Source organism: Trichosurus vulpecula, chromosome 1 (genome assembly GCF_011100635.1).
Source record: "Trichosurus vulpecula isolate mTriVul1 chromosome 1, mTriVul1.pri, whole genome shotgun sequence".
NCBI classification, from domain to species: Eukaryota; Metazoa; Chordata; class Mammalia; order Diprotodontia; family Phalangeridae; genus Trichosurus; species Trichosurus vulpecula.
In genome coordinates, this window is record NC_050573.1 from 276,668,935 (window position 1) to 276,693,491 (window position 24,557).

Consider the following 24,557-nt stretch of genomic DNA (forward strand, 5'->3'; position numbering starts at 1 on the left):
TCATCAAATATATTTCAAATACTTGCATATTATAGATGCAAGATGTCAATGACAAAATTATGCTAAATACTCTCATTTTAAGATAATTTGGCACTTATTCTGTGAATACTTAATCAGAAGCACAGTATAAGGGAATAAGTTTTCAGAACTGAGCTCAGAAATTCACTCATACAGATTTTCTTTGTATCTTCTCTGTGGTGTGATTTATGTCATAAATTTTTATGGATTTGTTTTGTAGAGAAAGATGGCATAAATTCTGCTTCCCTTTTGGATGGAGACCACCATACATGGCCTGAATGTCCTACTGCTTTCCAAGAATAAGAAAAAGACCCTCTAGTTGTCTTTCTCTGAAACAGCTTGGCAGTGAAGCAGCTCCTGAATGGGTCAAGCTTCCAGAAAACTATCACTTGAATGGGATCAGTCCCTTTCCTTTTAAAATATCAGGAATTAAGCCCTGGAAGAGGAGATTCAGCAAAGATGACCCATTTACAAGCTGGACTCAGTCCAGAGACTATAGAGAAAGCTCGTCTGGAACTGAACGAAAATCCAGATATATTGCATCAGGATATTCAGCAAGTCCGGGACATGATCATCACCAGACCTGACATTGGATTTTTACGTACAGATGATGCCTTCATCTTGAGATTTCTTCGAGCCAGGAAGTTTCACCAAACAGATGCCTTTAGACTACTGGCTCAGTACTTCCAGTACCGCCAACTAAACCTGGACATGTTCAAAAACTTCAAGGCTGATGACCCAGGAATCAAGCGGGCTCTGATTGATGGATTCCCTGGAGTACTGGAAAAGAGAGATCACTATGGCAGGAAGATCCTTTTGCTCTTTGCAGCCAATTGGGATCAGAGTAGGTAAATGTAGATAGTGTCTTTATTTGTTTACTTTTTTGAAAATATATATATGTACAGTCATCTCCTCTTGTGGTATTTTGTCCTCTGATAATGGAAATTCCATGAACTACATTCATATGTGCAGCCAAGACATGATGTCTTGAAATTTAATCCTCCATTGTCCAAAGGACTTCATTTTCATTAATATCCCTTCTCTAATTTACTGCAGCATTCTAAGCAAAGTGGATCATTTATTTTAATGAAATTTGATTGTCCTCCTAGAAGTAAGGGACACAGTGGTTCTCTTCTGTGAAAGTTGGCTCAGTAAGTCACTAAAAATCAAGTATCGGCAAACAAAACAATTGCCCTCAATGCTTTGCTTTCTCTCTGATGATTTCAGTGTCCCATCTGCAAATATCTGTGTTTCCTGTGGTTTTAGATTTCATACAATACTATTTTTGGAAATAAGACTAGGCTTTGTAAAAGGACTGCATTAGACCCAGCAAAATAGGCCAGGCAAGTTTTTCTTAATATTAAACCAGTAGTCAGTGTCAAGAGCAGGTAATGGCTGGTACTTACTGTCACCCATCCTGGAAACCAAAGGAAAATGTATACTTGGCCTACAGGCATAATGTTACCCTGAGAAATGAATTTTATTGGCAAAAAACTCATTTGTCCCAAGGTTGGTCAGGAATGTAGATTTGATTAGGGTAGATATTGTTCTTTCCACTTTTTCTATGCTATAAAATAGTAATAAGAGGAAATTATCCAGATATTATTAAGGAGCCTTTGATGTTCCAGTATCTGAAAATATTTCTAAGTCTTTTAAAGTCTTAAGAACATATAGGACAGACAACTAAAGTTGAATTGGCAGAATTTGCCATTCTCTGTGCTGTGAAAGGTATGTGGATTTTCATATTTGGGATTATGAAAAACAAGGAAATGTGGAAGCTTATGAAAAGACTTATCACGCTGACTCCATTCAAGTCTATTCTATAAAAGTATCCCTGAATTTCCATCATTTGAGGCAGATGATGAGTTTAATATCATTAAATGGTGACTTACTTATAATAAATTCAGAAGGTGGTACTGTGTCGAGTTGTGATAGGCTCTATGTTTAATTTCTAGTATTGAATATTTTGAAAACCAGTTGATAGATATAACAATGAATAAATTTGGGAGGAAATAATACAAATGATCCTTAAAATGTCTGAGACTTATACCTAAAAAGTGGTCTCTTTCACACTTTGGTCACTAGGCTCTTGTAATTTCCATTTTCTAGATAAGGAGTCTGTACCAACATGAGGCAAGTTTTTCCAAATTGAAATGTGCTATTTGGCCTCGACCTTCTTTCCCCTTTCTCTAAAAGAGTGAGACACAGAGGCTGCTTCATGGATAGAGGAGGGGGGAAGTGGAAAGGGGGGTAAGGAGAAACAGAGATAGAGAAAGAGCCAGAATATACTCATACACAGAAAGATGGTCAGACAGAGATAGAGACAAAGACAGAGAGAGGAGACAGAGACAGAGAAAAGCATGGAGGGAGGGAGGGAGGGAAGGAGGGAAGAAGAGGAAGATCATAAAGGGAACTTAACTTATTGAAAAACCCATCAGTGCTTAGGTCAGATATGAAAGCTATAAAAACAAAGGTACTAATAAAGAAGAAATAAAGAATAAAATCTAGTTCCCTATATTGTTTTTTTTTCCAATTGTACATATCTTTTTGTTCTCTGCCAAAACTCTTGTTTATTGCTAAAAAGACAGAGCCTCAGTAGGATTCCGAAGGCCTGCCAAGTGATGAGTCCATTTTGTTCTCACTGAGCTAAAGACTGAAGTGATGGGGAAGTATTACATGAAAGGTTTATTGAGTATTAAAATGGTTATTAATATGTATTAAACTGTGTAAATCTTATTCATGTAGGCCTAGATGTCTCAAAGGGAAAGTGTAGGCAGTTGAATGATGGGATCACTTAGCCTCCCAGGGAGGGTTCCCTGCCTCTTTAACTCACTCTATAGACTGTGAATATTGCAATAGTTTTGGAATTGGAGAAACAAATAGCAACCTTTGCATTGTGACAGAAGAGGAAACGAGTCTTCTTCACAAAATAGACATCTTCCTATTTACTTGTTCTTTGCACTGGCCATGTCAGAATTACAAAGTCAGACTACTGTTTCATCAAAATGATTTAAGTTTAGCTAATGACATTCACAGAGTTACTCACAAAATGAAACTGGCAATTTTGGAAATGGCACAGAGTTTATATTTCTACCACTTAGCTCTAGTATTTAATAAATAATAAGATGCTTAGTTCTTTGATACTGGTTAGGTGGAGCCCCAAGTGAAAAAACCTTTTGACGATGATAAGACTTTACTATCAGCCCTTTTCATCTTTGTGACATCCTTGCAAAAATCCATTGGTTACTGTTCATTTGCTAGCTCATTTTTACAGCTGATATTCAAATTTGGAGCTGCCTTATTCAAATATCATCTATTGGTTATTGCTTTGTCCCCAGGACCCAAGGTCTTTTGGTTGAAGTAGGGACTCTTAACAACAAATAAGGAATCATAGATCTATTATTTCTGGTGTGATCAGTGATGGACCATGGCAGAACCGAACTCTATATATCACTCTGGAAGGATTCTGCTCATGCTTATCTAGGAGTATAATTCCTAGAGGCAACAGATTCTTGCCAATACCCCCAAATTACCTAAAAAAATGGAAAAAAAATTCAGGCTATCCCACACATAGTATGGAAAGTCTACAATTAGTCTCTGGGTTAGCCCGACCCTGTTTAGGAGACACTGGTAAATCAACTAGTCTTAGTTTCTTTACTTGTAAACTACAATGTAATTGAGTTACTATACAAAGACTAAAAAAGTTCTTTGAGGTATCCAAGAAACTGTGGAAAATAAAGTATCAACATGTACTGTGTGTCTCATAGCCACACATTATGTCAGGGTCCCTTGAGGCTGGAAATGAGTCTTTTGATGAGTGGTAGAGGCAGCCAGGTGGTACAGCGAGTAGAGCACCAGCCTTGGAGTCAGGAGGACCTGAGTTCAAATCCAGCCTCAGACACTTGACACTTACTAGCTGTGTGACCTTGAGCAAGTCCCTTAACCCCAATTCTCTTGCCTTCCCCCTGCAAAAAAACGATAGTTGCAATATATAGCTTTTAACTTTTCACTGACCAGGCCTCCATGATAGCATTGTGAACAATTCTATACTCCTATTTGAAAAGAGATGTGGAGAAATTGGAGGAGGATCAGAGAAAAGCAATGGGAATAATGAACAGGTTGGAAAATAAGATCTTTAAATAAAATAGGGTCTTTAACAGAAAGAAAAGAGAGGAAGGGTAATTTAGTATGGAAAAAAGAAGGCTAATGAGCAACTTAATTACTACCTTCAAGTATGTAAAGAGTTATTATAAGAAAGGAACTGATCCAGTGTTCTCTATCTCCAAAGAAGATAGAACTGGAAGAAACATCTTTAAATTGATATTCAAACTCAATTGGTGTGACATACTGAGAATGGTCTCAGGCCAATCAAGAACCAAAACATATGAATCCTCAGTAGTGCTGGCATCTACAAATTATTGGCCCATTCTGTTATCAAGACATGACTTGCAATTGACTGATTTGAGTGAGGGAGAATTTTAGAGCTAGAAGGGACCTCAGTGGCCATATGCTCCAATCTATACCTCCCCAAAGCCTGACTGAAATATGCCTAAGTGGGTCCTCTATCCTTTGCTTAGAGACCTCCACCTCCCCAAGAAGTGCATCCCACTTATGGAAAGTTCTAATTGTTAGGAAGTATTTTCTGACATCAAGTTTAAATTTGTCTCTTTGCAACTTCTACTCCATGGTTCCAAGTTCTGCTCTCTGGGACCAAAGAGAACCAGTAGCATGAAAGGAACTAGAAGCAGGAAAAGCACCGAGCAGGCTTTGAAACAAGCCAGGTATGAAAATAGTAAGCAAGTCTCTTAACCCCTCTGGGACTTAGTTTCCCCATTTATAAAATGAGGAGGCTAGATTAGATGAACTCTGAGGTCCTTTCTATCTCCAAATTGAATCAATTCAGTAAAGGACTTTAAAGATTTCACAAATTCCGTGTCTATAATTCTACAATACTAAATCTTAGTTCTTTCACTTAGCATTTTAAACAGTTGAATTACCTTTGTGTAGCCAACAAGAATATTCTGTAACAGTCTTTTTATTTTGCTCAGCAATAAAACTAGCAATGATTTACTACCATCAAAGGCACACATAAATATGAATTGTCAATTTTCAGGTCCTGGAGAATAGTGAAAACCGTTTTAATTACCTAATCTCTATTTCATGTCATTTGTTCTCTTCTATTATGTTACTTTAGTAAAATAATAGGTAGCAATACAGCAAAACTTTAGAATAGGAAATAAGTTATGCAACATGGCACAATATGACAAATTTTTGCTAACATTTTTAAGCTAGTCTTTTTTTATTTCATAGAAAAGAAATACTGCACAGTTTAGGACTAGGCAGTCTCTATGCTCCTTCTCAGTTCTAAAATGCTATCATTTCAATCCAATCCAATCCAACAAGTGTTTAACTACAATAAAAAAACAGTCAACATGAGGACTGCCTCAAGATTTCATGAAATAACTCTTAATAATGAAATAAGTTTCTCTTCCCTGGACGTCTTCAAGTAGAGTGTGGATGATCACCTGCCAGTTAATTGATAAAGGAGACTCTGGGTCAAGTAGATTGGACTTGTTGGCATCTGAAGACTACTCCAATTCTGAGATGTAGTGATCAGTCAAAAGAAATTACAGAGGTAGAAGAGCCACTAACTGTGATTTAAGGTCTACCCTACTCTAGGTCTTCTTCAAGGTGTCTTTGGTGAGATTGATCTGCTCCTTCAGGTTCAGGGTTCCTTAGGAAGCAAGGCAGTTTCTTATGTCTATGTGGTTTCTGTTAGGATCTTTTAGGCAGTTCTCATGAACTAGTGTCCTTAGGAGCCTAGTGAAGTCATTGCAAATCTCTGAGGATTATACAGAAAAGGGTTTCTTAATCTTTTTGTGTATCACAGACTCCTTTGGAAGTCTGGTGAAGTCTTTTTCAGATAATGCTTTTAAATAAATAAAATAAAGTACATGTTATTGAAAAGGAATCCAAATATATTGAAACATAGCTATTGAAATGTTTTAAAATATGTTCCTAGACCATAGGCTAAGAAATATTGTTCTAATATATTCTCTACACAACAGAGGTATTCTGGTCTCAAAGAAGCCCATCTAAGAACTTCCCAAACTTATCTTGAACCTGACCCAAACAACTGCAGCGATTGGTTCTGGGGCCTTGGAAATTCCAGAATGTTCTCCTGTCCAGGTTCTAGAACTATGGCATTTATGCATCTTAGCTCTGTGTTACATAGTTGTGAGGCATATATCAATTCCTCATTGCATTTTTAATGTGATTCAGACTGCCCTGAAGAGAGCAACAGGGATCGAGATGCTCCCTGGAGGATGGCTCAGGCAAATCTGTGGGCTTATCCAGACTTTCTCTAAAAGAGAGAGGAAAAGGAAGGAGAAAGTGTCAGATCATTTCAGTGGGAGGAATAAGAAAGCAAGATGGTTCAGGGTATGATTTCAGTAGGAGGAATAAGAAAGCAGGATGGTTCATCAGTAGCCACATGCCTGTCAAGAAAGTCTGCTAAAATATGGTGAAGTAATTTCAATCTCCTCTGGAGGAAAAAATGAGAAATGACATTTCAACTTTATTCCCTTGTGGCCTTCAAAATGTAATGGAGAGATGGACATTTAAATAAGGGATTTGAGTTCCTTTTAGTCAAAGTTCTACATAACTGCAAATTATAGTTATCATTGTAGATTACTGCTATCATTGTAAACATTGTCACATTAACTTTTTAAAATAGAACACAACCTTAAGTCAGATGAGCATTTTTACTCCTTTGGAATAAGCGAATTATCCACCCACCCAGGAGGGAACATTTTGTGAAGGCTTCAAATGATTCTGGTCACACTGCGTTATGTGGTAATCAACTGACAGATTAGAAATAGCTCTGCTCTCAAATTCCCATCCTAGCTACTGATCTGTAGCTCCCTTTGCAAAGGTACCATTACAATACTATCAATAATACTGAAGATAATTTGCTGATGGGAAATGGGAGTAAAAGATTATTTCTTCTGGTTAAAACTTTATGGTGGAGGAGATCTGCCTCAGTAGCATCTAGCTTTCATATGTTTGCTTAGTTTTAATTTGCTAAGATTTAGAGAGGGTTGTTCGCTTTTGTTTCATTTTGTTTTGTTTTGTTGGCTTTGAGAAAAGCATAGACAATCAGCAAAACCTTTATGACCACAAATGGACCTGGTCTTCATTTTGAATTCTGCTATTTTCCATACAAGACTCCATAACATAAAAGTGGACAAATTTCTGATGAATCAATGTAGGGAACAGGGTGGAAAGCAGGTGAGCTTTGTTCAGGTAACCCCCCAAATGGAATGGTTATTCATATTAAGGTTATGGGGAGAGGTCCAGAGAATTACTTTTTACTAATTTCTATTCCCCTAAAATGAGACACACAATTGTACCCTGCAAGGAGTCAGGCATCAGACTTTGCTTGTTACCAAGTTTATCATGAAGTATAACAGCTGGAAAGGCTGTAATGGAACATATCAGAGAATAGGTTTTTTATACCATTGAGGTATTAAGTGTGCATGGATTGGCCTCTGAGACAGGTATAAATAATCCATCCTGTACTGGTCTCCTATACTGCTAGAACTTTCCTCTCTAAGGTTACCTTCCATCAACTCTGCCTTACTGTATTTGTGCCTACTTGTTTACATGTTGTATCCCCTATTAGAATGTAAATTCTAAGAGGACAGGGGCTGTTTTTGGTTCTCCTTTTCCTTCTAGTACTTAGTACAATGCCTGGCACAGAGTGAGACCTTAATAAATAATTGTTGACTGACCTATGTCAACCATACTGAGACTTTAGAAAATGGTATGGACCATTAGGTCCAATCCCATGACCACAAATATCACTATATCCAAAATCCGTTTATGGCCAAAGACTGACAAATCATTGCCAAGCTATATGTCTTAATAATTTCTAGAAATATTTGATTAAAAAGTTGAATAGTTGAATAGTAACAATATTTGACTAAATGAATATGATTATTGTTTTCACAGAGATTTTAGGAATATAACCTGCTGGGACATAGAATCATAGAATCTCAGAGTTGAAAGGGATGTCAAAAATTATCTAGTCCAATATTGGGTTTGTCACCCTTCCTTCTTAATTTTAAACACAATGATGTTATTTTGATACTTTCACCCTCATTCATTTAAACAGCACTTAGTAAGTTTCTTTTATATGCCAGGCCCCATTCTAGGCTCTCAGGTTACAAAGACAAAAAAAATAGCTTCTGCTGTCAAGGAGCTTACATTCTATTTGGAGGAAGACAATATGTACACAGGAAAATATGAAATATTTTCAAAATAAGTGCATCAGATTAAGTCTCTAGTAGCTGAAGGTCAAGAAAGATCTCATATGGTATGTGGCACTTGGCTTGAGCTTTGGAGGAAGCTAACAATTCTAAGAGGTGAAATTGAGGAGAGGGTATTTTCCAGACATGGGGTACAGCCTGTGCAAAGACAAAGAGGTAGGAGAAAGGATGCTGTATAAGAGGAACAGCAAGTCATTCTTTATCTTCTTTTTAGTCTGAAATTCCAAAAGGATGATTTATTTCCTATGAACACCTTCCCAGAATGTTTTTAAATTCATGAAGTAAAATAGAAAGAAAACAGTTATATTGAAATGCAATTATCAAAGTATTTTAGAAATAAAGGGTAAAAAAGCCTAAACTAGGAAGATTTTCTAAATAACTTTGAGTTCTATTATATATTTATTCAAAACAAGCAATTACATATTGATGAAAGGACCAATTTAGGATGATTCTGGATGTGCCTATCTCATTACATCCCAGACTTACTGAATGGAAGTGAACCTTTCCCCATGGGTTAACCCAAAAGTTTGATGCATTTTTCCTCCCAAACTCCCTTCCCAGAAACACTTTGCCACTCATATTTGGAATCCCCTTAGTCCAAAGCTATGCTCTCTCCACTGTCAACGTCTTCAAGTTGAGTTCAGATCTTTAAAAGCTTCTCTTTTGCAAGCTAACTCCCCTTGAGTTTGAATAATAAGACAAAGCTGTGAAGGTCTTAGGAGACTCCGGAGATCCCCCGAAAGTTGTCTGTGGTGAATTCCGGCCTAACTGTTGTTTTTGGCTATAGCTCAGGAAGAAGTCAGATGTCATATGACATGTACAAACATCATGGAAAAGGCAGAAGAGAAGAAAGCATGCCTTTGTTTATCGCATCAATTTTCATGCCAGCTACTACTCATAAATTCACACTTATAATCCCAAAAGGTTTAAATACAAAGCATTTGCTACTTTGGAAGATAAGAACATCTTTGATTAACAGAGACTCATGGCAACAAGAATAACTTACTCTCGGGACAAGGGTCCTAAATATAGTAGGGAAAGTGAGGCTAGGCTCTCAGTTAACTTGGTTTCAATTCCGTCAGGGTTCTGCTGTAATCTAAGAACAGGATTTGCGCCTAGTTAGGAAACCAGTGACTGAAAAACATGTACAAATAGTACAGTCATTCTTAATGATGCAATTGCTTGTAAGTCATGTTCAACATGCCTATAATGGGCATAGCTTACATAGTGAATAACGAACACATGGCATGTCTGGAGGCCTTTTTACTGTGAAGTTTTAAAGTGCTTCTGGGACATTCATTCTGTCAGCAATGAGGGGGGCAAGCTTTGCATTTGACCCATTTTAATCAGGGACCAATCATCTTAGAGAAGCAAATCACAGATCCAACAAATGGCCTGATTCCAACCTGAACTCCGGTCCCATGCCCTTCTGTTCTGTAACCACTCAACAGCTTTTCTCCCCTTTAAATATGTTTTGGAGATAATCGCTCTTGTTCAATGATATATGGAACTTTAAACAGCTGCTGAGAGTGATTAAATGCCACCACTTGGCTAAGGCTGTAAATCAAGCTCAGAAACCATTTATTTGAGTATACTCGAAAGTAGTAGAAGTTATTGCTATGATTCTACCAACAGCAACGTCAGACGGGAAAATAAAAAGCCAGTAAATTCTGTTGTGAAGGTTTTAAAGGGATGTGTTGTTTCTTTCTCATACTTTCTCCTTCAGCTTCTCATGTTACTCCTCCCTTCATCACCACACATTTAGCTCCCCCCCACCCCCACTTCTCAATATTTTTCTCAAATCAAATGGCACCTTCTGCCTCCCAAGTCTCCTAGTTTCCTGTTCCAGTTTCGTTTCTCTTAAAGGAACCTCCAATTGTCACTCTTATTGGATTGCTGCTCAAATATTCTGTTGGGGTAGGTACAGCCTACTCTGCGAGTGCATATGTGTTATAATTGGCATGCTCAGGAATCTACAATGCATTTGAACCAGGTTCAAACTCTTCATTTAACTATCAGAGGCCCTCTATATTTGATCCCATGATACTTATTCACTTGGAGTGCTCAGTCTGCCCAGTCTCCCAGTTTTACCCTTCATTCTTCACCTATTTTTTCCTTTAGCATTTTGCGCACAGTAGGTGCTTAATAAATATTTGCCTAAATGAATTACTATCCTTTCGCCATTGCTTATACTATTATTTCCTTTCCTCCATAGAGCTAAAACAGACCATAGAGATTACTTAATCCTTTTCTGAACAATTTACAGATCAGAAAACTGAAGCCCAAAGAGGTACATGATTTGCTCAAGTTAGTAGCAAAGCCAGGATTAGAATTTAGATTTTTCTTTACTTTCGGGACCAATGAGGTTTCCACAACACTATACTTCCTCCCAGATATCCTCTTCTTTCTTCTCTGCCTTTTCAAACTGTATCCCATCTTTAAAGGCTCAGATCAGTCCCTACCAGAAATCCTTTTCCAAATATACTAGTGTGCTCTAATATCTCTTTAGTCTGAACTCTGTAAGACTTACAGATTTTATTTTATTTATTATTAATGTATTTTGTTTTCAATTCACAGAACAAAACAAGCATTTCCATAACTCAGTACAATAAAAAGATGATTGCCCATGAAACTGCAGATCTACCATGTACATCTTGCTATTCCCTCCAAATATACAATAAACTTATCATGTAAATGTTTTCCTTTTTTTTCTTCCCTCCTCCCTACCACATATATACCTATACATATACAAATACATATACATATATACGTAAAATTATTCTCTCTTTGTGGTAATAAAGAATTGGAAATTGCAGGGATCCCCATCAGCTGGGGAGTAGATGAACAAGTTGTGGTGTATGGTTGTGATGGGATAGTACGATGCTATAAGAAATAATGAGCTCGATGATCTTAGAAAAAGAATGGAAAGACTTGCGCAAAATGGTGAAGAGCTAAGTGAGTAGAACCAAGAAAACATTGTATACAGTAACAGCAATATTGTTTTAAGAATGACTTTGAGTAAGTCTTTTTGATTATGATATACACAAAAATTAAAAATAAAGGACATAAGTGAAAGACACTATCTGCATCTACAGAAAGAAGTGATAAATAGAAGTATATCCCATAATTCTATTTTCTCTTATCCTCTGTTTTATGTAGTTAGTTTTATGAGGTAGTAAATCCAAGGAGGGCAGATGCCACGTCTGATATTTCTTTGGAATCCCAAATGATAACTACTATGGTAAGGGACTAGCAGTCAGCATCTGTGAGAGGTACTGTACCATTCAGATTTATCTCAAACACTTACTTCTCCATATGTCTACTAGAGGTAATAAGAGGAACTAATATAGTCTGCAAAGCCTATGACCTTTAATTTTCAGTTTTTAAGAACCACTTGGATTTTTCTGGACCGCAGCATCATTCAGCGTTTAATAAATTCCTGTTAAGAAAAGTAGATTTCAATTTGTTATAAGAAAGAACTTCTTAAAAGAGCTGTCTGTTCTCTTTCACTGGAGAAACTGGTTGGATACTTCTCTGTGATATTTCCTATTCAAATGCTGGTTGTACTAGATGACCCCTAAGTACTTTCTATCTCAGAGATTCTATGAGGCTATGACTCTGGGCACTGTGGAGGAAGAAGGTCAGATTTGCTATAAAGAACCTTCATTTTATTCAGTGTTGCTAGGATATCTAGGGTCCCTCAAAATTCAAAGTTTTGATCCTAGGAAATAAATCATCCTTTGGGAATTTCAGACTAAATAGAAGATAAAGAATGACTTTGAACAGTGGAATTGCTAAAAAAAACCCAAAAGACAACCCTCATATCTCATTTATTTAGCATTGTTGGGGCATGGAGTGTTCTCAGTATTTGAATTTTCTTTGTAACTAGAGCTAAAGTTCTAGGAGTTGTTGTTATTGTTGCTGCTGCTGCTGTTGCTGTTGTTATTGTTCTCCTCCTCCTCCTCCTCCTCCTCCTCCTCCTCCTCCTCCTCCTCCTCCTTCTCCTCCTCCTCCTCCTCCTTCTCCTTCTTCTTCTTCTTCTTCTTCTTCTTCTTCTTCTTCTTCTTCTTCTTCTTCTTCTTCTTCTTCTTCTTCTTCTTCTTCTTCTTCTTCTCTTCTTCTTCTTCTTCTTCTTCTTCTTCTTCTTCTTCTTCATCTTCTTCATCTTCTTTATCTTCTTCTTCGTTTTAACTCTGTTGGATAGAAATCTTGCTAAAACATAAGAGTTGAGGCAGAGTACTGTCGCAGTGGAAAAAGCGCTGGACTCAGATTCAGGAAGATCAAGGTTCAAATCCTGTTTCAACGGTTATTTTCTAGCTGTGTGACTGGAAAAGTATTAACGTCCCTGAGCCTCAGTTTCTTCTTTTGTAAAATGAGAAGGTTGGACTTGATCACCTCTAAGGTTCCTTCCAACTTTATATCTGATGATCAATTTGTCCGAACATGTCTGGCATGTTTCTTTTCTTTCTTAAACATATTCTAAACATTCTGTGATGATACATTCATTATTGTAAACATCAGTGGAAATCAGGCACATAAGGGCTATTTTTCCCTGCACTAAATGGCCCCAAACCACTGGTTTGTTTTTAAGGTTTTACGCTCATTTTTAAACTTTTACAAAGGTAAGCAGCTACCAAGTTACCACTTCTTATTTTAATGGTAAGCCAGCCTCTGTCAGTCCTGACCAGCTTGTTAGAATTGCATCTGAAAATAAGAATCAATATGAGTCAAATGCTGTAAATTCTACTTTCCATTAGTAATTCAAATAAACTTTAGGTCTTGGATATCATGATGATTCTAGCTAATTTGACAGCTCCAAACTCCAACTCCTGCTAAAGTGAGAAAGGTCACTCAGAACTTTGGCATATCATCTAGAATTGTGAATGTGCAAATCAGCAGGGCCAAGCCAGCATTGAGATTTAAAAATTCTTAGATTATTAGAAATGGAAGGGAGCTCAGAGATCATGTGGTACAACCAATTGTGAAATTGTAAAGTTGCTAAAGTTTGTCTTTTGTGTTTCCAGCCTCCCTTCATGCTCTGTTTGCCACAGTTGTCCAAGGCTTGCCTTCTTTCTAATCCCATTTTGTTCACAAAATAACAAAGGATCAGGTTTGCACTTTGACCCAAACTCACCAATGTACCACTTCCCCCACTACTTGCTTTTTTAAAAACAATCTCTATTTGTAGACTTTAATTCAATGTTATCTGAAATATTCTATTTCTTATATGCTGTTCAGTTGAAGGCACTAGAAATATGTGGTAAAATTGGGGTAGGGAGTTAAGTAGAAGGGGCCTAGGGACCTTTTCTGACTTCTCAAAATCATGCTATAGGAATGCTGAGTTTAAAAGTAAACATGTTATTTTATTCAAAGTCACTTAAGGTTGCCTCAGCCATCTCCCTTCCCTATCCTTTAAACCAAATATAAACTTTTTTTTTCAGGGGCAGCTAGGTGGTACAGTGGATAGCGCACTGGGCATGGAGTCAAGAAGACTGTTATCTTCCTGAGTTCAAATCTGGCTTCAGACACTTAGTAGCTATGTGACCCTGGGCAAGTCACTTAGCTCTGTTGCCTCAGTTTCTTCATCTGTAAAATGAGCTGGATAAGGAAATGGCAAACCACTCCAGTATCTTTGCAAAGAAAACTCCCAAAACAGGGTCACAAAGAGTTGGACATAACTGAAAACTTACTGAACAGCAACAAAATTTTCTCCTGTCGTTCTTCTTTCCCCAAATTCCCAGATACATTGAATTCAAAGGCAGTTTTAATATGTCATCTCCAGTCCTCTTTGTCAGTGTCCCTGAGTCTGTTTCTCCCCTCTTTATCATTCACAGAATAATATGTCAAGTTTTTTCTCCTGCCCCCATAACAGGGCAATCAAAAGAGTGTTTTTAAATTTCCAAAGCACTTTTCATGCATTGACTCATTTGAGTCTCATGATCCAGCATATCTCTTGCTTCAAAGCCCTCTGGGACCAAGAGCCAAAGAGCAATAAGCAAGGAAATTTTGCTTCGGGTGCAGTGGGCCAGGAAGCTGGGGGAGACGTAGGAGAGGCCTGCTAAGGATATGTGTACGGAATACAGGAACCTCAAGCCCTGTGACAGGGGTGTGGGTGGATCAGGGGCCAGGGAACCCCAGATGTTGGGGAGTGAGACCCAGGACCTTTGTCTCTGAACATGTGTGAATGTCAGTGTGTGTTCATGCATTTAGTAATGATGATGATTAAAGTGTACTTGGTATTGGGGAACCTTGTCCACATTGACAGTGATTATAGATGTTCAAACACTAAAAAGTGAGAGGAGAAAACTAAGAATTTGGTTTGACTGTGTAAAAGTATTACTAATTACAGTACAGTCATTTATGTGAATCACATACTATTTATGCCTGATTACCATGTGGCACAATAATGATTATTTCTATCACTGGCTGGATGTCAGCTTAACTTCCTTTGAAATTTTGATTACAGCAGCAAACCTGAGGCACATATATGCCCTGTCTTTATGATTTCTTGCTCGTGAAGCATGAATGTCAGGTAATGCTACATAATCATTGGCTCACAACTTTTAAAAAATTCAGAGGGAACATTGCTTAGACGTCCTTTCTATTTCTACTCTGGTTAGGTCCCCCGACCCCACCCCAGCCTATCTTCATACCATCATCTTCTGGATGGTTGACATTGCCAGATCAATGAGCTATTACTGTTTTGTTAGGAAACCCAAAGAAACTTAACTAGCACTTGTCAAATGGGGTTAGCTCCAGGCACTAACATTCTAAGAGTTGAGTAAAAGTGAACGTCCATGCTTTCTCCAAGATGTGACCACAGTCTGTGCACCTTATCTCACAGCCTTCTGGAGATGTTAGGAAATACCTTTTCATGGGACTTTCTGAGGGGGCAGGCCACTTCATCCTATCAATGGAACTGTATTGTGTTGTGATACCAATCCCTCTATTAATTAATCAAAACATGAGGGTATCTGATTTCATGTGACTATATATATATATATATATATATATATATATATATATATATATTTGCATGTATATGTAAGCATTTAACGAAATGTACAAAACAGGAAAAAATAGGAAAAAATAGAAGCCAGCCATAATGTGACAGAAGCTCTAAGTTTTTTTATTTTATTTTTCCCCTATGTTCAAAAAAAGGAGTACTTCTATTTATTATACAAAGTTTCATCTCAAAATATGTAGACTGATTTGAGATCCTGATATTTCAAGATCAAGATAAATACGTTAAGTGTGTCAAGCATATATGCATGTTTATTTTGGATTTTGGCACAATCAGTATTCTAATCGCCATTGTAATGTAGTATTATCTCAGCATTTATGCTCAGTAGTTGTAACTCTAAGCAGTTCAGTAGTGGACAGGTTGCTGTTTAGTCATTTTTCAGTCGTGTCTGACTCTTTATGACCCATTTGGGGGTATTCTTGGCAAAGATACTGGAGTGGTTTACAACTTCCTTCTTCAGTTCATTTTACAGATGAGGAACTGAGGCAAACAGGGTTAAGTGACTTGACTAGGGTCACACAGCTAGTAAGCATCTGAGGCCAGATTTGAATTCAGGTCTTTCTGACTACAGGCCTGGAGCGTCATCCACTGCAACACATAGGTGGGCAGGCCAATGAACAAAAAAAGCCAGCTGGCTTCTATTCTTGATTTCACTTATGAACCAGATCTTAAGCAATTGGGAGCAATTCTGCCCCTTAGTATTGCCACCTGTGTTTTAGATGGAATAGTTTCTCCCTCTGAAGCCTATACTAAGAGAGCTGTGTACTTACATCAGGACTTTCTCCAAATTCCGGCCCCTAGAGAGTGCTCAACATCACTTAAGAAAATAGGAGTTGTCTTACTCTGCTTATATTAATAGCAAGGGCTTAAATTTTTTCTGCTTTTGTTTTTTTGCAGGGCAATTGGGGTTAAGTGACTTGCCCAAGGTCACACAGCTAGTAAGTGTGTCAAGTGTCTGAGGCCGGATTTGAGCTCAGGTCCTCCTGACTGCAGGGCCAGTGCTCTACTCACTGCACCACCTAGCTGCCCCAGGACTTACATTTTTAAAAAGTTTTAAGCTGAAATGTGCTAGAGCCAGCTCAAATCTTCCAGTGTGAGCACTTCCACATAGGAAATAGGCAAAGGCTACAAATCAGAGCTTGATTTCCTGTTTTGTTGATTGTCGAGACCTCAGAAAATGATGGGGAAAATATGGATAATTCAGATTGCACTTAAAAATATGCCAGGAATATTTTTTGCAGGGTGGAGGGAGTCTGTTAAATATTTACCAGCACACTCTTGGTTTTAAAGTTTACAAAGTGCATTTTTTCACAACTCTGAGAGGTAGAAGTACAAGTGTTATTATTTTCAGTTTACAGATGACAAAAATCAAACTCAGAGATGAAGAGACTTGCCTAAAGTCACACAGCTAGTAAGCTTGGAACCATGGCTCAAATGAAAGACCAAAGACCATTGTTCTTCTTTCAAGGCCTGCCATGCTAATTTCACTTAAGTATTAAATCAACAGGCACTTTAGTGAGACTTACTATGTTCCCTGAAAGGTATAAGACACTAATGGGGATACAGAAGAAGGGTAAAGCATAATGCCTGGCCTCAAGGAGTTTATAATCCAGTGAGGAAGATGCTTTTCATATATGAAACAAAGAACAGCCCAAAGCAACAGCAACATAACTAGCATGGGGCCAATGGGCTTTCCCCAAAGTGTGGACACATAGGGGGCATGCTTCCTCCATGCAGTGATCACAATCATCGCATCTCACTTCAGGGACTTTCAGTGATGTATACATATCCTCCTCTCCAGAGTTCTGTTGCCATAAAACCTCTCTCCTGAGCTCTGCCTCCTCTGACAATCACCCTTTCTCTCAATGGAAAGATGAGCAAAGACAGAGAGGGGAAAGAACAGCATGTGCAAGGATCCTTAAAGACACCAGCTTTTCACTATCTATATGTCACTTCTTTATTTTCTACTTTAATCCCATGATGCACTACCTAAGGCAAAACTCTTTTCTATTCTTTCATATAACATTCTGGCTACCACCTATGACCTACCACATGAATCATTCCTCCTGTCTAGAGTCCTTTTCATTTTCATCCTTTAAAATGTCCTTGAACTTTTCTCTGACGCATCTCACTTTAGTCATGCAATCACCCGAAATTCCCCTTGCAAGTGTAAATAACTTTCACTGGTCATATGGAGTTTCATATATCAATGTACCCATTGTCTTACAGATATAGACAGACTGTATCTCCACCAGTGTAGCTTGAAACCTATATGCCTTCCCACTTTATGGGATTCTGGTTCAAGTCCTTCTATAAGAAGTTTCCAAGTGCAAGGGGTACTTTCCTCAGGGCCTTTTAATATTTCATGGATGCCATGGTACTCTTATTTTCATTACATGACAACTCCTGGCCTTTTCCTTTTTGAAAAATACATTTTAAACTTATGAATAAAACAAGCATTTTCACAACACAGTATAATAAAAAATATGGTTGCACATGAAACTATAAATAATTATGTAAACTTGCTATTCCTTTTAAATATATAATAAAATTATTATTTAATTTCTTTTTTTTCTTTCTCCCCCATCCTAAAGATGGCTATCATTACACACATACATTCACACATGTATGTGCATTTGTGTGTGTTGGTGTGTGTGTATAAAATCATTCACTCTCGCTCTCTCCCTATACACATATATATATATATTTCTCAGTCTTTTCTCTGGATGCAGATGTAATGGCAAGCAAAGTGGGACTTTTTGTTGTCTTTTGTTTTGGAGTGATTCTCAGCACTAAGGCAATCAAGCGCCTTTGATTTTGTCTTGCCTTTGTTTGTAGGAAGGCCCATACCCTTTTGCTAGTTAAGTCATGAGAGTATGAAACCCTCAAGTGGTATGAAGTGCTCTGACTCTGAAGAAGTGTTTATATGCAGCCTGCTCCAAAACAGATGATATTGTTTCAAGAACCAAGTGAAGATCTTGTTTCTCTAGTGAAAATTTTGCTTGGGGCTCACTTATTAGAAGAGTATTGGCGTGGAGACTCTGAGTAGCCATTAAGGAGGCCCCCAGCTTTGAAAACCCAGATGTTAGTGCTTCTCTCTCTGGTAACTATGTATGTAATATCTTAGACAGACAGCTAGAAGCCTGTTGGCTGATTTATGTTATTTTGCTCTATATAATTTCTGCTTGTAATTTCTGTTTGTGTTTTCTCTGAAGTTCAGGGTGCTGGCTTTATCCCCCCTGAACTTAGTGAATGATATATGTATGTTTAACTAAAGTGAGATTGTTAACCCCTTAAAGTTGCTTTCCTTAGAAAAGTAGATCAAAGAACCTGTGCTAGTAGCCCTCCTGTGTGCTGGTGTTACTGGCCTTACACCTCCACAGCAGCTGCTAGCAGCATTGTTGTTACAGCAGATTGCATCTTTCTTCTTATGTCCTCTATTTATGCCATAAGACACCTAGGTGTCACATTAGGTAGAGCAAGGAACCTGGAGTTCAGAGGATCTGAGTTCAAATGTTGCCCTGGAAACTTAATCTCTGTTTCAGCTCCCTCATTTGTAAAATAGGGATAATAACGGCATCTGCTTCCTAGGGGTTTTAATGAGGATAAAATGAGATACTATTTGTGAAATGTTTTGCAGACCTTAGCACTATATAAAACTAGCTTTGATGATGATGATTGCATCATGTATGTTTACATGATTCTGTTATTTGTGTTTTAATGTTTGATATCTCTTTTCCCAGAAAATTGTAAAATCCCTCGTAGCAGACTGTGTCTCCAGTCCCTTGTTAACCCCCCATAGTTCCTGTAAGTGTATTCTATTCACAGAAGACATTTGACAAATGTTATTGACTGACTGACTAATTCAGAAAGATATGATGAGGATAATTAATGTAATGAAATGTCAAATTAGGATGTTCTCTACACAATGTTCTCAGGCTTTGGTGAAAGGTGCACTATGTTGGAGACAGAATTATGCTTCCATTAGCAATAATTATAATGATATTGGATGATTCTGAGCTCTGAGGATCTGTGTTTTTTAGATTTTGCTCTTATTTTCTTTGTCATTTTTCATGACTAAAAAAACTCACTAGTGTTTCTTTTACCATATTAAAAATAACTAGAAGTAGCCCTCTATGTTATAAAATTACATTGGAGCTGTTGTCATGGTGTGAATTTGCTGAGGAAGTAATTTCTGTTAGGTATTTCAAGGATGAGTGAGAGAGTACACTGAAGAACAAAATATCCTTTATTATGTACATCATACATATCTGAAATGTAGGTGAGAATTTGAAAGTGTAATAAGGTCTCTACAAATCCTGTGAAAAATAGGGTCACATTTTAGCACTGAGCAATTACAATCAGAAAGGCCCTTTATCTCAATCCAATCATCTAATACTGACATATGCCAGCTTTCCTCAAAGTTAAGCGAAATGGAGAATACTGATCAAGACCATGAATAACTAGTTGCTATGAGAAAAAAAATCAATTGGAAATCATCTTGGGAGCAATTTAAAATAATCACAATCTTCAAAGATGGAAATGGAAACCATAAGGCAGAATGCTAGAAACTTAATTTTCTATACTGCCCTCTGGATGATTTCCAAATAGATTTAGCAAGCATTTTAAATGTGTATGTGTATATGAAAGAGAGAGACAGAGACAGAGAGAGAGACGGAGAGAGAGAGACAGACACACACACAGAGAGAGAGAGAGAGAGAGAGAGAGAGAGTATTGAATGGGAAAGCACCTAGAGAAGACAGAAAGGCATGGGATCAAGGATACAGGCAGAGAGTTGGCTTTGACAAAGAGAAAAGGACCACCTCTCTCAAAGACTGGAGCAAAGGGGTTGAGAAACAGTTCACAGAGAGATAGGAAGTCTGGGTGCAGTAGAAAGACCTGGTTCTGGAGTCGAAGGAGCTTCACATATTCTACTTCTGATTTGCCTCCTGTTGATTTTGAGCAAATCACTTATTCTTTTTGGATCTTAGTTTCTTCACTAGCAGACTGAAGGTGTTAGATTAGATCACACTAAGATCCTTCCTAACTATACTCTTATGATCCTATGTTTGCTCTGGACTCATTTGTATATACCCACTAAAATGTACTTCTTTAATACAGTGTGGCTTTAGAGTATAAAGTCAGTTGAGCAGCTTTCCATTTCTCAGTGGTACTGTGTGACAGAATGATGGATTGATGAAAATTTGCCTAATTTGTTTTATTTTGTTTTTTAGAAACTAGTTAGGTCCATACTTTTCTTTATGGCTGGATTTTATGAGTTATTATACATAGTACTAATATTCATTATGAAATGTTCTCTACCATCAAGATTACAGTGTTGACAATGTCATATATCGTCATGTTTTTAAGTCTTTTGTTGTTCACAAGCATCAAACGTCATCTTTTAAAATGACACTCAGTTTAACTCCTCCTGTCAAACTGTAGTCTGTAAAATCTAAAGTTTTTTTCTTTCAGAAAACAGAGTATCAAACAGATATCATTCAGGAATTTTCAGATTTTAAATTCCCATGATGGGTCATACAAATAACTTTCCTTTAATAAAAAAAGGATCAATTAGAAGGCTCTTTTTGAGAAACCAGCACAGGATTTAGCATTGAAACATAAGGGCTTTATGAAAGTCTGGAGCAGATTAGAGACAGGTGCGGCCCTGGAGCAGCATGGTTATAAGCACCTGTGCATTTAGGTCTTTTTCTGCCAGTGATACCAGGGATCCTCCTGGAAAATAGAAAGCCTGTGCATACAAGGATTAACCTTCCAGGCAGGACCAGGTGGAAGAGGAAATACCACCAGGTGGATGTTCTCCAAAGCAGGCCATTCCATTTTTGGATAGCTCTAGGTATTAGGAAATTTGTCCTGAGCCCAAATCTGCCTCCATATTATTCCCACACATTGTCCTCCTAGGTGAGGGGTGGGAAACCTGCAGCCTTGAGGCCACATGTGGCCTTCTAGGTTCTTGGGTTTGGCCTTTTGACTGAGTCCAACTTTTACAGAACAGATCCTTTTATTAAGGGGATTTGCGCTGTGATTGGATTCAGTCAAAGGGCTGTACTTGAGGCCAAGAAGAACAAGTGTAATCTTTCTTTTACATGACAGCTTTTCAACTGTATGAAGATAGCTATTGTGAGTCATCTGAGTTTTCTCTCCTCCAGGCTGAATATATTTAGTTCCTTGAATGGCAGGGTCTCCTGTCCTCTCACCAGCCTGGTTACCTTTCTTTTAGACAATTTCTCTCCATTACTACTCTCTCCTGGGTAATGACAATGGCCTTCTAACAGGTATTCCAGTCTTCACTCTCCTTCCCCTCCAACATTTCTTCCATTCTGTCAATAGAATAATCTTTCACACATATAGAACCAGAAATGTCTCAGAGTTGAAAGAACTCTCAAAGGAAATCTGGTCTAATTTGCTAAGGAATCTCCACTGTGTCCTCCCTAGCAAATGGTCAGCCATCCTCTGCTTGAAGATGCCTAGTGGTTCATAGTTGGGAAGCCCACTACCTCCTGAGGTCCATTCTACTTCTGAAATGCTCTGTCAGGAAATTTTTTCCTTACACGAAGCCAAAATCTGTGCCTACCTTAAGAACCCTTCAAATAGTTGAAGAAAACTCTAATGTTCACTCAATAAATCTGTAGGATGCATTTTCTTATGTTGACATTTTAAAAATATCAGTAAAAGTGTATTTGTGTGAGAAATGCCCAGAAAAAGAACCTAGAGGAGAAATTCAGACAGTTCTGAGAGAACCTAAGAAAAAAACAACCCTTCAGATAAAAGACACAAAGGACATACTTTATTTTTGTTATTATTTCTTTTGTTTAATAAATGCTTGTTGTTTGTTGACTTGAGAAGAAACATAGTCGACTATCATTTATAAAGCACCTACTATGTGCTAAGCACTGGGGATATAAATAAAGGCAAAAGACAGTTTCTTATTTCAAAGAGCTCACAGTATAATGGGGAAGAAATTTCTGACAGAACTTGAGAGAAAATAAATAAACCTTCAATACAGTAAATATTGATAGATATAACCTACATAAAAGCTCTTGTGGGGGGAGTCCTCCACAAATTTTTAAGAGTGTAAAGGGGTTCTGTGATAAAAAGTTTGATAATCACTGGTTTAATGGAACAAAGTGGCCACTCAAAGAGCCAAGGCTGATGATGGAGGAAAATTGCAAGAAGGTGATTTCCTTCAGCTTCTTTATTGCTGAACCATTTTCTGGACCCATACCTTCCTAGCCATCTTGAGGACAGGGGAATGTGCGATATGTCAAAATCTATATTCCTCCCTGACTGTCTTGGCATACAGGGCTAATACTGCTCTGGCATCCTTGAGAGACAGATTTATGTAATAGATAAAATGTTGAACTTGAAGTCAGGAAAACCTAGAATCTGGCTCATCTCCCTCCAAGGGAGACTTTAATTTTTCCTTGAGGGGAGCAAGAGAAGGACTGTGACTGGGTGCTTGCTCCTTCCTTCTTCTTTCTCTGAGAGGGGTGTTGGACTAAATTATATTTATCTTTCCCCTTTAATAGTGCCGACCTAGGTATATAATCTATTGGAGTTCCAAACAAAAGATACTTCCCTTGTAGTTCTTTAGGAAGAGAGTAGCCCTTTAGCTTATACTTACCAGGTTTCCACCAAATATAAGTTATTCAAAAGACCGTAACTAATACTAGACAGTGAAGAAATCCATTTATCCATGCAAAATAGCAAACAGAATTTAGAGAAGTTCTACAAATCAGATTGTAGCAGAAAATACACAAGAATGAATGAGCTCTTAGCTCGGAACGAAATAAGATATCAGCTCACACCAAGAGAAAGGCCCTGGCCTCACCCAAAGAGAAAATCTTTGAAATTTCTAGGCAGACAAATTGAAAATCAAGATTATATTAAAGAGCTAGCTTCCCCCACACTCCTAAAGCTTCTGAAGTCTTTTTGTATGTCTTTTTTGAAGAGTGTGTAGAACCACAGGTCTCCCTCCTCCAACATGTTTTGATAAAAACTCCACCCCTTACGTACATTCTCAGTTTTAACCTGGCACTTAGCATTTTCTCCACCAACTCTGAGTCAGTCTTTTTCCATTTACACGGTATACAAAACACTTGAAGCTTAGCTGCACACTCAGGTTAGATTCATAAACTTTAGCCAATATTATAGAGAAAAATCTAACATTCCTAAGACAACTTTGAAAATTTCCAAAATGAAAAAAGCAATTCTGACATATGCATTTTCCCCCCTTATTCCAAAGCACTGTTGTATTTCATGGGAAGATGGATAATAGATAGGCCAATTGATAGAGATAGATATAGAGACAGATATACCTATATCTCCACATGACGTTCATGTGTGTGTGGCGTGGGGGGGGGGTAGGTGGAGAGAGACAGACAGAGAAAGAGAAAGGGAGAGAGAGAGCAAATTGTCTCATTCCATGGATATTTCTGAAATTTCTTTGTAAACAGAGAAAACTGGATATCTTTTTTGTAAATTTTGATTTTAATAATTGGTAGCAAATATTAAATTTAGATGCAAACCCCAGCCTTTCAGAATTTCAGTTGTTTAGCTTGGCAAAATTCCCTTTCCTGGATTAGTGGTGCCTGCACCAGCAGAGAATCATTTCTCCCACCTTCCTGAAATGACTGGTGAAAAGTGAGAATTGCTCTCTCACAGTTACTGGATCTTGAATAAACTTCCTGCTGTGGAGACTTGCAGGTTCTCTGTGGGGAGGAAAACATGTAAAGGGAAGAAAAGGGACACAGAAAGTAATGGGAAAAGATAAAACACAGCAGAAAGAGGATTCAAGAGGAATGAAAATCAATGCACAAAGAGAAATGAGAATGAGGAGGAATACCATTGGAAATCAATTCAGAGGTGGGGCGGGGTAGGATGTAGAAGGACTCACAGGAGAAGGAATCAAAGCCCACAAAAATCAAAATCCATAAAATGAGACAAAGGCAGAGATTACTAAGAGCAAGTGACAGGATAAGGGTTAAAAATGAAGGTGACCTACCTGTAATAAAACCTTCTTTACCATTTAATGCAGAAGAAATGTGGCCTAGGAGACTTTGCAGTTGAGAAGGCTCAAAGCTGGTTTAATTCCTGCTTCTCACAGTAATGTAATATTTGAACCCGAGCAAATCGCAGAAGCTTTTCCTATTCCTTTCCTTTAT

General features: G+C 37.8%; 1 protein-coding gene across 1 annotated transcript in view; it reads left to right on the plus strand.

The window, feature by feature from the left end:
* Positions 1–247: 247 nt before the first annotated feature.
* Positions 248–24,557, plus strand: part of CLVS1 (clavesin 1) — a 191,741-nt gene continuing 167,431 nt past the window's right edge. The window contains exon 1 of the mRNA XM_036744062.1: positions 248–866. Coding sequence (XP_036599957.1) covers positions 412–866 — 455 coding nt within the window. The 5' untranslated portion in view covers positions 248–411. The remainder of the gene's footprint in view (positions 867–24,557) is intronic.